Source organism: Etheostoma cragini, chromosome 4 (assembly GCF_013103735.1).
Source record: "Etheostoma cragini isolate CJK2018 chromosome 4, CSU_Ecrag_1.0, whole genome shotgun sequence".
Taxonomy (NCBI): Eukaryota; Metazoa; Chordata; class Actinopteri; order Perciformes; family Percidae; genus Etheostoma; species Etheostoma cragini.
In genome coordinates this window covers 6,566,519-6,580,285 of record NC_048410.1, presented here as the reverse complement: position 1 = coordinate 6,580,285, position 13,767 = coordinate 6,566,519, and the positions used below count along the sequence as shown (strand labels likewise).

The 13,767-nt window shown below is 42.6% G+C and overlaps 1 protein-coding gene across 2 annotated transcripts in view; it reads right to left on the bottom strand.

The window, feature by feature from the left end:
* cdh4 (cadherin 4, type 1, R-cadherin (retinal)) overlaps window positions 1-13,767 on the bottom strand; it is a 199,448-nt gene that overhangs the window by 28,696 nt on the left and 156,985 nt on the right. For both annotated transcript variants that reach the window (XM_034868355.1, XM_034868356.1), the window contains exon 8: window positions 7,604-7,776. In XM_034868355.1, coding sequence (XP_034724246.1) covers window positions 7,604-7,776 — 173 coding nt within the window. The remainder of the gene's footprint in view (window positions 1-7,603; window positions 7,777-13,767) is intronic.

The window sequence follows — 13,767 nt, the reverse complement described above, 5'->3', positions numbered from 1 at the left end:
CCCACACACACACACACACACTCAACGTTGCAGGAAGGGAGAACTGTATTGGTAAAAGGCCCATCCATTATTGCCTAAAAGTCTTGGCTTTCCGCTGTGGGAACAGACCAGGATCATCACTCATTTTAATGGAGGCGCCGACACTCTAAGATGCGCCACAGTGCTGCAGATAATACCAGGAGGTGAATGGACCTTTTTTAGTCCGGTTACAGTGAGGGAGAGTCACCCCAGAGTGCAATGCAGCTCACTCTACAATGTTACAGTGCCATGACAAGAAACACCATCAAACACTAGGCTTGGTTGAGACACAACTACAAAACATAGAGGCAGAGAGACAGTGTATCCACTTTGAAATATTGTGACACTGTCCATGGTGCTGAAAGTTCAGTCTGTCCCCAAACTCACCACTGGAAAGAAGACTCTGTGTGTTTGCATGTGTGTGCGTGTGTGTGCGTGTGTCTGTGTGTGTGTGTGTGTGTGTGTGACAATATAAGCCTCTCTGCTTTGTGGCCTCTTTCTATTCCTATTAATCCATTTGGCTCAAACCTCAATTGTGTCAGAGCAAAGAGAAGGAGAGAGAGAGAGAGAGAAAGAGAGAATGGACGTCAAGGACAGGCCAGTGTTCGGCACACAGGGCCTTCTACTTTGTTGATCCACAATGGGTCCTATCAATGGTCTAATGTTCGTTTGTTGCTAGGCTAGTTTTGCCATATTCACCCAAGGGTCTTGCTTTCTAACGACTTGACTGCCAGTGGCACTGATGTCAGGGACTGCCTGGAGGAACCAGAACAAACTCAGGCAGAGGTCTTGTCAGTATAAATGGGGGAGTTATTGCTCTCTGCTCAGAAGGCTGCTTCTCAGCTTTTTTATTTCTGTGAGTCGTGGCTTTTTCATTTTTTTCTCTCCTCTGGTTTGTTCCGTTCTCTTTGTTAACTCACATTCTGTGCTTCTATTGATCTATCCCTATCTTTCTGTACGCATCATGGTTACTCAGTGTTCTGCGCCTGTCTTTTCTCTATCGGTCTATCATTATGGCTGTCTGTCTTTCTGTCCCACTCTGTGTAGCTCTCTATCTACTTTATCCCACTCTTTTTTTCAGTCGTGAAGGATGCAATTAATTGTTAGATCAGTCAAACCCTTGAGGCCAGTTAAAACACCCGGCAGGAGTCATTTAGCACCTTTCCAAGTCATTGTGAACACCACAGACATGTTAATCTGCACCAGACCAGCCCTATTAATGTAAACTCAATACTGACTGCCCTTTATTAGACCCATGATGAAATATCAATACCATCTCCTCTCATAGAGCACGTTAGTAAATAGAGCCTCCAATGAATGTGTCTCTCTGCAGACTCACATAGATCCGGTCACATACAACAATTTAGAAATAGCACCAGATGGCTGTTGGAAGCTAATAGGTTTAAGATTTGATGGACGCCTTTTTCTTTCCTCAGGTGAAGAGAAATGACTGGAGCTGAGCCAGCAGGTGGAGCTCTCACACAGTATGAGACGTGACTGATGTGTCCTATCCTGCAGGGTAACATCACTCATCTGAGAGTAGTTGTGAGTTTATGGCCCTTATAGTCCACACATACACATCTGCTAACGCTCCAGTGAGTGGGAACAGGTGGGACACTCAGACTCTTACATTGGGTATACACATGCACACCACACACACATTGCCAATCGCACTCTGCTGTCCAAAAGTGGCTGCCCGAACAAGCCAGTAAAGGGCTCTCTAATGAGTCCTACAGAAGTGCTGGACAGAAAATCTCTCTGTTAGATTAGAGTCCAGCGCTGGCAGGAAATATAGCTTCTTGTATCACAACCAACAGCAACAGCCCAGACTCCCCCACAGGCCTTGAGCCTTACAGACTTAATCTGCAGGAGCTGAAAGCCATCAGGGGCCACAGAAACACCTGTACAAAGAGCTCCGCCAACAATAAAACCCAATCCCTTTTTTTCCACAGGGACCAAATTAGGTCGTTTACCATCCAGGAGACTGAAGAAAGAAACAGGAAAACGGCTTCACGCTATCAATGTAAGCTACTCAACAAGTCAAGCCAAGCAGCAGACAGGACAGATGGAAAAACCTGGTTGCTAATGGCTGGTGAGCAAATGGACTTGTTCTCAAGTGAGACAAAGTATGGAACTAATGGTCTGAACATGTAACCCCGGATTTTCCACCAACTGCGAAACAGCGGCGGAATCAATAGGTTTCCATTAAAGTCAATGTGTGAATGTGTGACAGAAACAAAATAAAACATCCAATCAATTTTCAAAATAAAATACACTGTGCTCACTGTGGATCATGTTTGCCTGCACTACACCTTGAAAAGGTCATAATGGGCAGAGACAGGCCTGAAGTCAACAGGTCAGAGGTTTTGTTATTTATAGTTTAATAAACTGCATCCTGTTATAGGCGAGATAATAAAGTAAAGCTGTCAGTCATGGCCGCAGCCGATCCACAACAAATCTGAACCTGGTGGGTATTGAAGGACGGTGGAGCACAGAGCCAACACACAGCACAGCCAATCCGCAGTTGGTGGAAATCCAGGGTAAGGTGATCTCAAACAAGAGAATGCAGAGGACTGGTTTTCTGTCAAAACATGAGCTGAATGTGAATTTTCACTAGGCGTCCCGTAAAGGACCACTCAACGATCGTAAAGAGGGAGAGGCGAGAAGTGAGTGAGAGACTTTCTCTTACTTGTGTCGTTTGTGGATTGAGTTCCGGCCTGCCAGGCTCATAGTGCCCACAGTCATTAGCTTGTCACTTACAATCTGTCTCAAATGGCCCAGTACTGGTGGCTAAAACTGTCAAGACAAACTCCCTTCAGTCCTTTGACTCTCTCTCTACCTTAGTGACCCTCAGAGTCAGTGACCGCCACTACAGTTTCAGTACAGTTCAGCTGAGATCACTTCAAGTAAGTTAACCTTATTTCATTTGATGTAATTCAACTCCATGTCATCATATTATAATTTAGTTCAGTATATTTCAGTTCAGTTCCACAAACACACTGCCATGAAAAATTACAAAGCATAATAAACATCTACACAGTTATTCTCTATGTTCACATTGTTTCCCAGTAAGGACCAAAAGTATGCAGAGAAGTCCGTTTTGTCTCCATCTTCATCATCCCTCTCTTCAACCCTTGCAGGAATGTCTCTCAGGATGTGTTGAGGACACAAACAGCTCAAATCTAGTTTGAAGAGAACACAAGCCAACGCACTGTTCTCTGAAAGCTTTCCTCTGAATCCCATTGTAGAGATATGTAGGTACTGTAAATCTGCGATATAAACTCAGAATCCCCTTGATTAGATACGCCTCCACATTTACGCAAACTTCTCACTGGGCTGTGAGTCACATTTGAATAAAGCTGCTAGAATAAAAACATGCAGACTGGGCAAGAGGTTTAGTTAATCGTCCAACTGAGTATCACAATACAATAGACAGGACGAATCTAAGCATATCTGACCATGATGAACATTCTGGTGCCAGACTTGCTGGCCCAAATGAAAGTGAATGGAAATGTTAGTCAGGAGAACGCTTTGCAAGCAAGATCGCACAGTTACTCAAATGACATCTTAGAGAGAAGAAAGAGAAGCAGCAATCACATGTAAATCCCCAAAAATGGGTTATGTGGAAAGTTAAACTAAAAATAAACTTTAAACTAAATGCTAACGTGCTATGTTCACATCTAAGTTTTCAATCTTAGTAAATACAAACGAAGGACTGATGGCGATGCTAGAGAAAAAGTCATTGGATTAACAACATCATTGCAATGACAAAATCCTAAGGGGGAAATGAAAGTGTGAACCACATTTCTTGACAATCCCTTCAATAGCTGTTCAGACATTTCACTTAAAACCACAAATGTCAACCTCATGGTAGTGCTAGAAGAAGGGCATCATCGAGAATATCTCCAATTATAAGGATACATTTTCTGGGGAACATGAATGTCTGCAGCAAATGCTGTGCCAAATCTTTAAATAAAATATAGAGATATATTTTCACACGATACGTGCAAAACCTGTCCAGCAAGAAGAAATGTCATCAAAATCTTTATCTTTATCATCCCTTGGGGACCATGTGTCTACAAAGTCCAAAGTGGTGACCTGACTGACTTTCAAACATTGCCATCCTTAGAGCCTTGCCACTAGCTTGGTTAAAATGTTCCGTTTTTAGCCAGAACTTTTTTTGGCAATTTAAGGACATATAGAATGTATATAATCAAATGAGCATGACATGGAGGATATTTGAACTTCTGATTAATCAGTATTAATAATCTCGCTGACAATATGACAAAAGCTATCTTGTCTAGATACAGAAAGAGAGGGAAGGGGAGAGATCCTGAATAAAGCTGTGAAAGGGTTTGGCAAAACTGCTTCTTCAGTAATACCTGACATAGTGTTAATAATCTCTGTCCAGTGGTTACTGTAGGGTGTTTATAGTCAAAATATATGTATAACTTCTACAGCGAATTTGCTGACATTAATCACATGTAAGGGAAAATGATGTTGGTGTACAGTAATAGCCACTGCCTAATTTTCATTTGTATAAGTGAATGTCTTGGACAATGGAAAATATTTGACCAAGATCATTTGGTATTTCCTCCCTCAAATCATCCTCCCACAGGGTCCAACATTTGTGGACAATTCTTTTGTCAATGCATTAAATCAAGCTTCTTTAAAGAACAGTCTGACGTCACAAAGTCATCACGGGAACCATGGGACCATGGGAAAGACTAAATAATAGACTTGCAAATATCTGTTTTGCTTTTAATATTAAAGTTTTGCTTTAGTAGTGAATATTAATCCGAGAGGAGGTGCTGGCCAGACAGTTAACATAACTCAGGGTCTCTGAGACATTAAAGCGTCACACCCATTTAGGATGCCTGCTCTCAGGCTGTATCCCCAGTCAGGCTCTGCAGATCCTAATGGAGCCAGGCTGTGGGTACTAATGTCCTTGAGGCAGTCCAGGCAATGTCCTAATCATCAGCGAGACAGTCCAACATGGAGCTGGCTTTAGCCTGCTGGACAGCCTGGCACCGGGCCACACCATGCCATGCCAGAACGTTCCAATCCAGGGCTTGTGGGAGATGAAGACAGCCTGGGGTAATATAAGACAACAGCGCTGCCTGCCAGTGGATCCGGGCCATGGACAGAGGGCACAAAGGGAAAACACCCATGCCAGCTGAGGCACCCTGACATCTCCCACTCTGTTACCTGCTACACCAGAGTTTTATTTCATTAGAAAAGTATATCCACATATACTGACTACCTACTACTGATGGACGAGAGTATTTTCAGTACAGCATATACATATACACAAAACTTTATAAACCCTAAACTAAACCAGCACATCAACACACCACTGCAATCTTAAATCTGTCCAACAGCCTCTTGAATGCAGTATTTAGGCTACATAGCAATGTATACTTTAGGATGTAGGGAGTCAAACACACATGTAGCAGTATATGACTTAGCCAGGCTTGTTAGCTTGTGGGAAGAAGCATGTGGGAGCAGGCGAGGTCAGAGGAGGAGAGGGGTTGCAGGCGGTTAGGGAGAATAATTGGTATTCAGCAGTGTCAGAGGTAAGTGATACCAGGCTAACCTCCGTGTACCCCCTGGTCTCCTTAACACGAGAGAACCTGCTTCACCCCTTAATTAGCACATGAATATTCTAATTAGACTCCGGCATGGTGGCCGAGGATGAGCTAAAGTGTGAGAGAGTTGGGAGAGGAGACGGATTATCTAAAGTGTGTGCTGCAAAGGTGTTTATAGGCGTCCATACAGTGAGTGTGCATATGTTGGTGTTTGTGTAACAGCAGGTGTATACACCACTCTGGTTGAATGGATCTAAATCATCATATCTGCTGCTACTTATCACAATGTGGGAGCCTTACTGCAGCCAAACAACAAACAGAACTGCATGGAAGTGTATATGCGAACACGTGCCCACGTGCCTGAGTGTGTTTGTGTGTTTCTGTTGATGACCCTAACAGCAGGTGAGTGAACTCCCAGGTGTGTCCCAGTTTTAGTGGGAGGATCAGAGGCAGGTGGAACCGAGCCTGGTTTGATGTGTCCAGATTAATGAGCTTTCTCTCACTCACATCAGCTGTTACTGCTGCCGCCTGGGCCAAGCTGGAAACAGGGACACCAAGCTGGCTCACATTCACTAGACTCATTTATATTGTTTCACAAATGTATGACACTATCATGCCATGCCAGTTCAGTAAAGAATTTGGATAAAGAATGAGCATTGATGTATTGCATTCTTCTGTCATCAAAAGCTGGTTTTGTTCTTGATAGTTTAACTGTAATTATTCTCCAAATACGCTTGCCTTACTGTTGGTAAAATCCAGATTTAATTTCCAAAGTGTTGCCTGGCCAGGTTTAGTGCCGAGCGGGAGTAGTGGGACTTCTCAGAATATAAACATTATGAGACACACTCAACGATGCTTTACTGTCGGTAGTAAAATCAGCCAACTAAATTACGAGGATGAGATTATCCTCACAATGGCGGCGTATGAATTTGAACGTTTCCCTGATTTTGCCAGTTGTATTTTTTGTTTTTTAACCTTACACCACAGAGAGAAAAGAGAGTGTTTGTGCGTATGTATGTGAGAGAAATGCTGGAGGATGAACAATGTCATATTAACACTCCTGCCAACCCAATGCATCTTGGGATAAACAAAAGTCGACCCTGCGTGACCTCCCACATTAGTAGAACAAGATGGAAGATGGAGCAGAGATGATGTGTGTTGTAGTGGTGGTGCGTTGGTTGCCAAACAATCTCAGATGAGCACCCACACCCACCATCAGTGGATGACACAAAAGACAGCAATGAAGAGAAAGCTTCTGCGACCTCGTCAGCAAAAAGGTGCTGAATTTGCCCGGCTATTCTGTCCGCCCTGTTCTACAACTTATAATCAGATATTTTTGGGTTAACCGATGGCCAAAATAGGCAGACCAGATAAATACATTGAAACCAAGACTTGGAAAGCGTCTGTTATGGTAAATGACCTGTATTGGGGCTAATCCGCATTTGATTGACTTGATGCTTTCATGAAGCATTTACACAGATGAATGGAGTTAGTCCAAAATAGAGTAACTATGAGCAGTTAGATAAGAGAGTGATATAACTGTCATAATGGTCTGTTCAGTATAAAGCTGTATATTGGCTTAGCTTAGCGCAAAGATTGAAAACTGGGGGGAACAGTTAACTACGCTCTTTTCAAAGGTAAAAAAAATCTTTCTACCAGCAGCTTTGTTGCATAGTCTACTTCTTTTTATCTCCTCATTTCCTGCCTCTATATAATTAACCACAGCCTAAGAAAAAAAAGCATAGACAATGCATTTCATTTTGGTGATTGGCATTTCCTGTATTTTACCCATACTGTTGAAGCTGAGCTTCAATTTGGACTGACAGGTTGGCTCTGGCCTACTTTAACCCCTGGATGTATTAACCAAACTGCTGAAGAGAAGAGAATAATAATACAAGATCACTGGATTGTATCTTATGGCTTGGTAGACACAAATGAGATGCAAATTGATAAAGTGATGAGCAAGCAGGGGAGCAATGCATACATCTTACACTGACCTCTCTGTCCAGGCCGGCTGCCACTGTTACTATGTCTCCAGTCTCGCTGTTGATGGTGAACATGTTAGGGATGGGGCTGTGGGGAGTCTGTGAGAGGATGCGGTATCGCACCATGCCATTAGCTGTGGTGGAGTCGTCTGAGTCGGTGGCTGTCACCTGCATCACAGACGAGCCTGTGGAGAGAAAGTTAGTTAGCTAAGGAGACTAATAGGCCTTTTAGACCAAAGTGGTTTGTACTGCGCTTGCCACTAGGTTCAGCTCACATCTACAGTGCGCTGTGCAAGCTCACTCAAGTTGAATAATCTGAAAAGTAGATGATGTACCAGTACAGCACTAGAAGAGGTCAAGTCGGGAAAAAATAAAATAAAATCATCAGGCGCCATTTACTGAAACACAAAGACGTGCTTTGTTCACATACATTTTAAAATACACATGGCATTACTAAGGTCTCCCAATACTGTTAACGTGTATGTAGAAAAATACATAATAAGAAGAGAGAGCAAAGAGGGCTCAGAGAAAACTCAGAAGACAACAAAACCCACTCATAAATAGAAACAAGTCAATCAGACTTTTTTAAATTGCTTTGACATTCTCTTTTCTTTGGCAAGCAACTTTTAGAGTGACGTCATGTCTGAGCAGAGTACAAAACACAACCTAAATGTGCTAAATAAGCCCCTTTTTTAAGCTTTGCAATTTTGTCATCTGTACATAGCAAGCTAGTGTGGCAAAGTTTCCACATCTACAGAGTCCATTTAGTAATGAGCAGCACTGTGTCTTATGCCATTTCCACCATCCATTATTTCAGCCTTCAGCAGCACTGTGGCTGCCCTTAATGCTCCGATGCTCTCTCCCTATTTGTCTTAGAATCATGGATAAACACTGCCATTTAAGGCATAAAGCACCGCGGTGGTGGGGCGGAGGGAGTGCGTGTGTGGGTAAAGAGTGTATGTATGTCTGCGTTTCCTTACAGGTCCATCTGTGCATCTGTATGCATGTGAGTGTGTGTGAGTTTGTATGTGTGTGTGTATGTGTGTCTTCACAGCACGTATCAGGGTGAGAGACCCTGTGTCCCCGCATCTTACCCGAGCAGAATTATTGATTTGCACAAGTTTGTCAGCTCGGCTCAGAAATGCGACCAGGCAATTAGGAGCATTTTGTGCTGGAAAGAGAAGAGATCACCTCGCCTCTCTCACAGGGTTCTGTGAAAATGTCACTTTCCATCAGGCAGCCATTTACAGGCTGCTGCAGCTGCTGCTGCAGACATAAAAAGACTTTCAGCTCGCAGTAGGGGGACAGCAGGGAGAAGAGACAGCTGGAGCACTAACATGCTTGAATGAGAAGACAACGTAAGTAGAGAAAAAGTTAAAAGTAGGTAGACTAGGACATAGGAGCTGAAGTAAAAAAAAGCCAACAGGGAAACAGAGAACAGAAAGAGTTGTAATTATAACGCCTACATTCTGTAATTTCAATAACATTTTGTATGTTTTTTTTTTAAATACTCAGTGGGCACCAAAAAGCTTCTCAGCAGCTAATGCATAAGCACTTTCTCCCTCAGTGGGCATGACATACGCGCGGTGGGTGGATGAGCAGACACTAAATCAACGTTGAATTAACACATCAAAAGCAAACAAAATTAGTCATCCCAAAACACAGCATTTCTGTTTTAGTGTACAGCAGAAGTAAGTTTTGCTTCATAAACATAAGTGTCTCAGCTGAAGCAGGAGAGCTGCTGGACTCGTGGCAGATTTGGTGGTCCCTTGTGGCTCTGAGAAGTTACAGGTGTTTCATTCCCATGATTGTGTCTAGATGGCACCATCATTCCAGCAATAGCCTGTATGGACAGGATAATTGTAGCCTTGAATTCTATTTCAAACATCATTAAGTTACAAAGCTGGATTTTACACTTTTTCCAGCAAGGAAAAGCAAACAGTCCAGGGAACGACAGGAAGAGGAAAAACAATTACAGCTATTCCACAGAGGACAGCGTCAAAACATAATCAACCTTTCCAGTCCCATAGGGAGGGAGAGGACATGAAGTTAAATCACATGTCGGTGGTGCTGCCTTTCATTTCAATGAGGAGGATTTAGTGATATGATGATGGTGCGCTTTTAGATCCAAAGAGGGGTGCCCATGCCTGAAAGGGTTAATCTTTGAGCCTGTTTAATTCCTCTTTAATTTGAACACTAATTCCAAATCCTAATTGCTTTTTGGGCAAAATCACTGGAGCTGAAAATTTAACTGGTGGCAGACGCACATATTGTTGGTCATTTTGCTCACGTGACCTGAGATCACCGGTGAGGTCTATGGGCTCCTGAAACATTAGTCAGCCAGAGTCAACATCTGCCTCCCAATTAGAGGTTAGATAGGGAAAAAATGAAAGGGGGAAAGAGACAGAGAGCAGTAACAGGGTGATAGACAAACACAGATGCAAAGATTGGAAGCAGAGAAGGATATTGCAAAGCTGAAAAAGAAAGTGAAGATGCGAAAAGAGGTGAGAGGGTTTATAAAGACCACTAAAAGCAAAAGTACAAGGGGAAGTCAGGGAGCAAAAGGGCCGGGGATGGAAGTAAGAGGATAATAACTCTCATCAGTGCAGCGGAGATCAAAAACACAGAAGATAGAAAAGTGAGAAGGAGAAGTAGAGGTTGAGAGGTAAGGCAAGAGAATAGGTTGAAACCTGGTGAATCTTGGGGCAAATGATGAAGAGGAAACACAGCGTTCACACAATAGCCTCTAATCAAGCCCTACACTTTCAGAGTACACAAAGTTACAATCTAACCAGTAAAAAAGCTACTATGAATGAGGGGAGAACTACAGCCTCACAGCTATGCCTCTGCCAACCAGTCAATTACTTTGAAGGAATTTGTTAAAAGGTTATAAGTGTATTTTGTTGTTGTGGGTAAAACATGGATTCTATACACATATCTTCAGCACGGCAGCAATATCTTTACAATCACCACAGTTTCAAGGTTGGCTGCCAAGATTAGTTTCATGAACTCAATCTCTGACCAAATGTTATGGCGCTAAATAATGGCCTAAAAAGCACTTCTGTAGAAAATGATGTTGGCAGAGTTGAATTTGCAACTGTTAGCAAACTCTTGAGGAGAGCAAGAGGGTAAAAAGAGAGTAAAACGCAGCGCCCCTGTCCCCCCATTGGGAGGGCAAACTGAATGCAAGACAAGGCACTCAGCTGCTGGTTTTGGATTTTGCACTTGTCATTTATGAAGGCCTTTTAGAGGAAAACGGTCCATTAAATAGAACAACTTGCTGTCAGAGTTGAGGAGAAGGGGAAGGGAAGGAGAAGGATAGAACATCAGGGCTGATGTTCTGAGTACACTGCAGCCCTAGAACTTGAGAGCCTTCTAAAGAGGTCATGCCATGTCAGCAAATCCTTATATGAAGCCACTTTGTCAATTTCCACGACGTTCTAGAAATTTTGCCAGATTCGCCAGGACTATGCTTAACTGCTCCTCAGATCACTGCAGGGTAAAACCCGACAGCTAGCTCAACCTGCTAACCTGCTGCACAACTAAAACAACCTTTGAACGTACACACGTTCCACTAAAACAAGTTCTTTCCTGAAGGTATTTTGCATACGGCACCGTGGCGCCGCTCTGCGCTTAGCAATGCCCAAGACAACTGTGATTAGTTTAAAGAAATGCCAATAAACCAGAGCTTTGCTTTTTTCTCCCATCTTTGAATGCTGTGTGGACACGCCAGACCCTCCTTCGCAGCGTTGTGGAGGAAGGTCTGCCAAAGCGAGACAAGAAGTCACTGAGGACTGTTTGCTCATTTTCTTTTAAACGGAAGAGTTTTGGGATCTTTAGTCAAGATAGACTTGACACTCCAAAATGATTGGGAAAAGAGGCATGACCCTCCCAAACAATTTATGGATACCTTCTGTAGTGGTTCGCGCTTGGCAAAGATGCACAAATAACCCCTGTTTTTCACAATCATCACGTACACGACTTAACACATCACACGCCACTCTTTTTCATTTCAGTAGATGTAATCACTAACATTGTTAAGCATGGAAACTAAATGCAAACTTCCTGCATTGCTTCAAATAATAAGTTACTACTCTAGTAATCTTGTATTCAACCAGCACGGTGGTCCAATGGTTAGCATTGTGACCACGCAGCACGAAAGTACCCCGTTCGTACCCTGGTCGTCCCGGGTCTTTGTGTGTGGAGTTTGCATGTTCTCCCCCCTTGTGTGTGGGTTTTCTCCGGGTACTCCAGTTTTCCCCAACACTAAAAATATGTTCTCCTCCCTCTCTACCAAGCTGATGTGTGGTGAGCGTCTGGCGTCGCAAGGCAGACGGAAATTCTTATCCAAGACACCACATGGCTTGTCTTCACAGGGTACCAGCAACTCCTCCAACAGTCTCTAGACTCCTCGTAATTTCGGAGCGTCAATAAAAAAATCTATTTTCTTTAATGTTTCCTCACCCGACATTGTCTGGAGTGAAACTCTTCGGTTTTTGTGCTTCCAGCTAGTGCTCAATATTTTTGTCCTCAGCTCATTGCGATCCATTTTGTGAATCGGTGTGCATTCACAAGAGCTTAAATAGCTCGTTGTTCACAATAGGCCTACCTGTGATTGTGCGGTTAGGCTCAAGTGTGGTGCATCATGGGGGTGGGGGATGGTGCAATTTTTTTTGGGTCAAACCCATCTGCTAGTGATGGGAGGGGTAAAGACTGAGAGCTACATGGAAAAACATGCATCAAACAAGCCACTTTGAAATTTTGCTGTTTTTATAAAAACACCCGACACTAAAAAACATAGGGTGGACTTTTCCCTCAACAAAGAAAAAAAATATATATATTTTCCGCCGGGTGTCCATTCCATAAATACCTAACAGTCCCCTAACGCAACGCAAAGACTGTCTAATGTCAAAGTCTTCTGGATTTAAAAAAATTCAGATCATTTTGGGGACCTTGGAAAAGTATTTTTTCAACATATTTGTATGTAGTGAATGTTAGCCTGAGCTTACAGCTCTTAATCCGCAAAAACATTATTTTGAATAATACTAAATGAGAACTATCCAAAACATCCTATTTGCACACATTTAACAGGTTTAGAAGGTTCTCTGGGATAATCCTTGAATCCTATTTGTTCCTCATTAACAAGAGCTGAATGTGATCAGATAGCTCATTTTGGCATGTACTGTTTTGCTACGTTTGATTACCTGCACAAATTAAATTCTATTAGCCACAGGTTCATATGGTGCTTAGCGGGGACCCGGTGCCAGAAACTGACAAATGAAGCCGTTTCAGACTGATCCTTGCTGACGGCTTGATAGGATCTCTCCCTATGTAACATCTGGGGACGGTGATAAGGGCGGTTCCCTGTAGGTCTCCCTCTTTGTTGACTTTCACACAGCGCTTCATGTAAAGATGTGTGGTAATGCTTCAGAGATCCTTTGATATCTGAGTCTGTAGAAACAGAATTTGCTACTACTGCAACTTGACACATATCCCCCTTTGCTTTGTGTTTAGAAAAACATAGCGGCCAAGGATTTATCCATCATAAAGGGTTGCTGCTCTTTCACATATTTTAAAAATATTACTAATATTACATTACTTTCCATTAGCTGCTATTTAGCAGACACTATTATCCAAAGCGACTTCCAGTTAAGGGCTTTCAATCTTAAAGCTAGAAGATCCAGACAGCAAGAGTGCAAGTAAATTAGCTTTAAACAAGCCAAACTACAAAGAGTCATATAAAAGTGCAACTGTAAGTTTTCTTTTGAACATTTGTAATGTTTATATACACTATAAACATATATTTCTGATTAGACAGTGGTAATAAATATGCCTTATGAGCATTAGCTGCAAGCTATCAGTACATTTATTTGAAATATTTTATGAGTTTTGTATATATATATATATATAATATATACTCACCGGCCACTTTATTAGGTACACCTGTCCAACTGCTCGTTAACCCTTAATTTCTAAGCAGCCAATCACATGGCGGCAACTCAGTGCATTTAGGCATGTAGACATGGTCAAGAGAATCTCCTGCTGTTCAAACCGAGCATCAGTATGGGGAAGAAAGGTGATTTGAGTGACTTTGAACACGGCATGATTGTTGGTGCCAGAAGGGCTGGTCTGAGTATTTCAGAAACTGCTAATCTACTGGGATTTTCACGCACAAC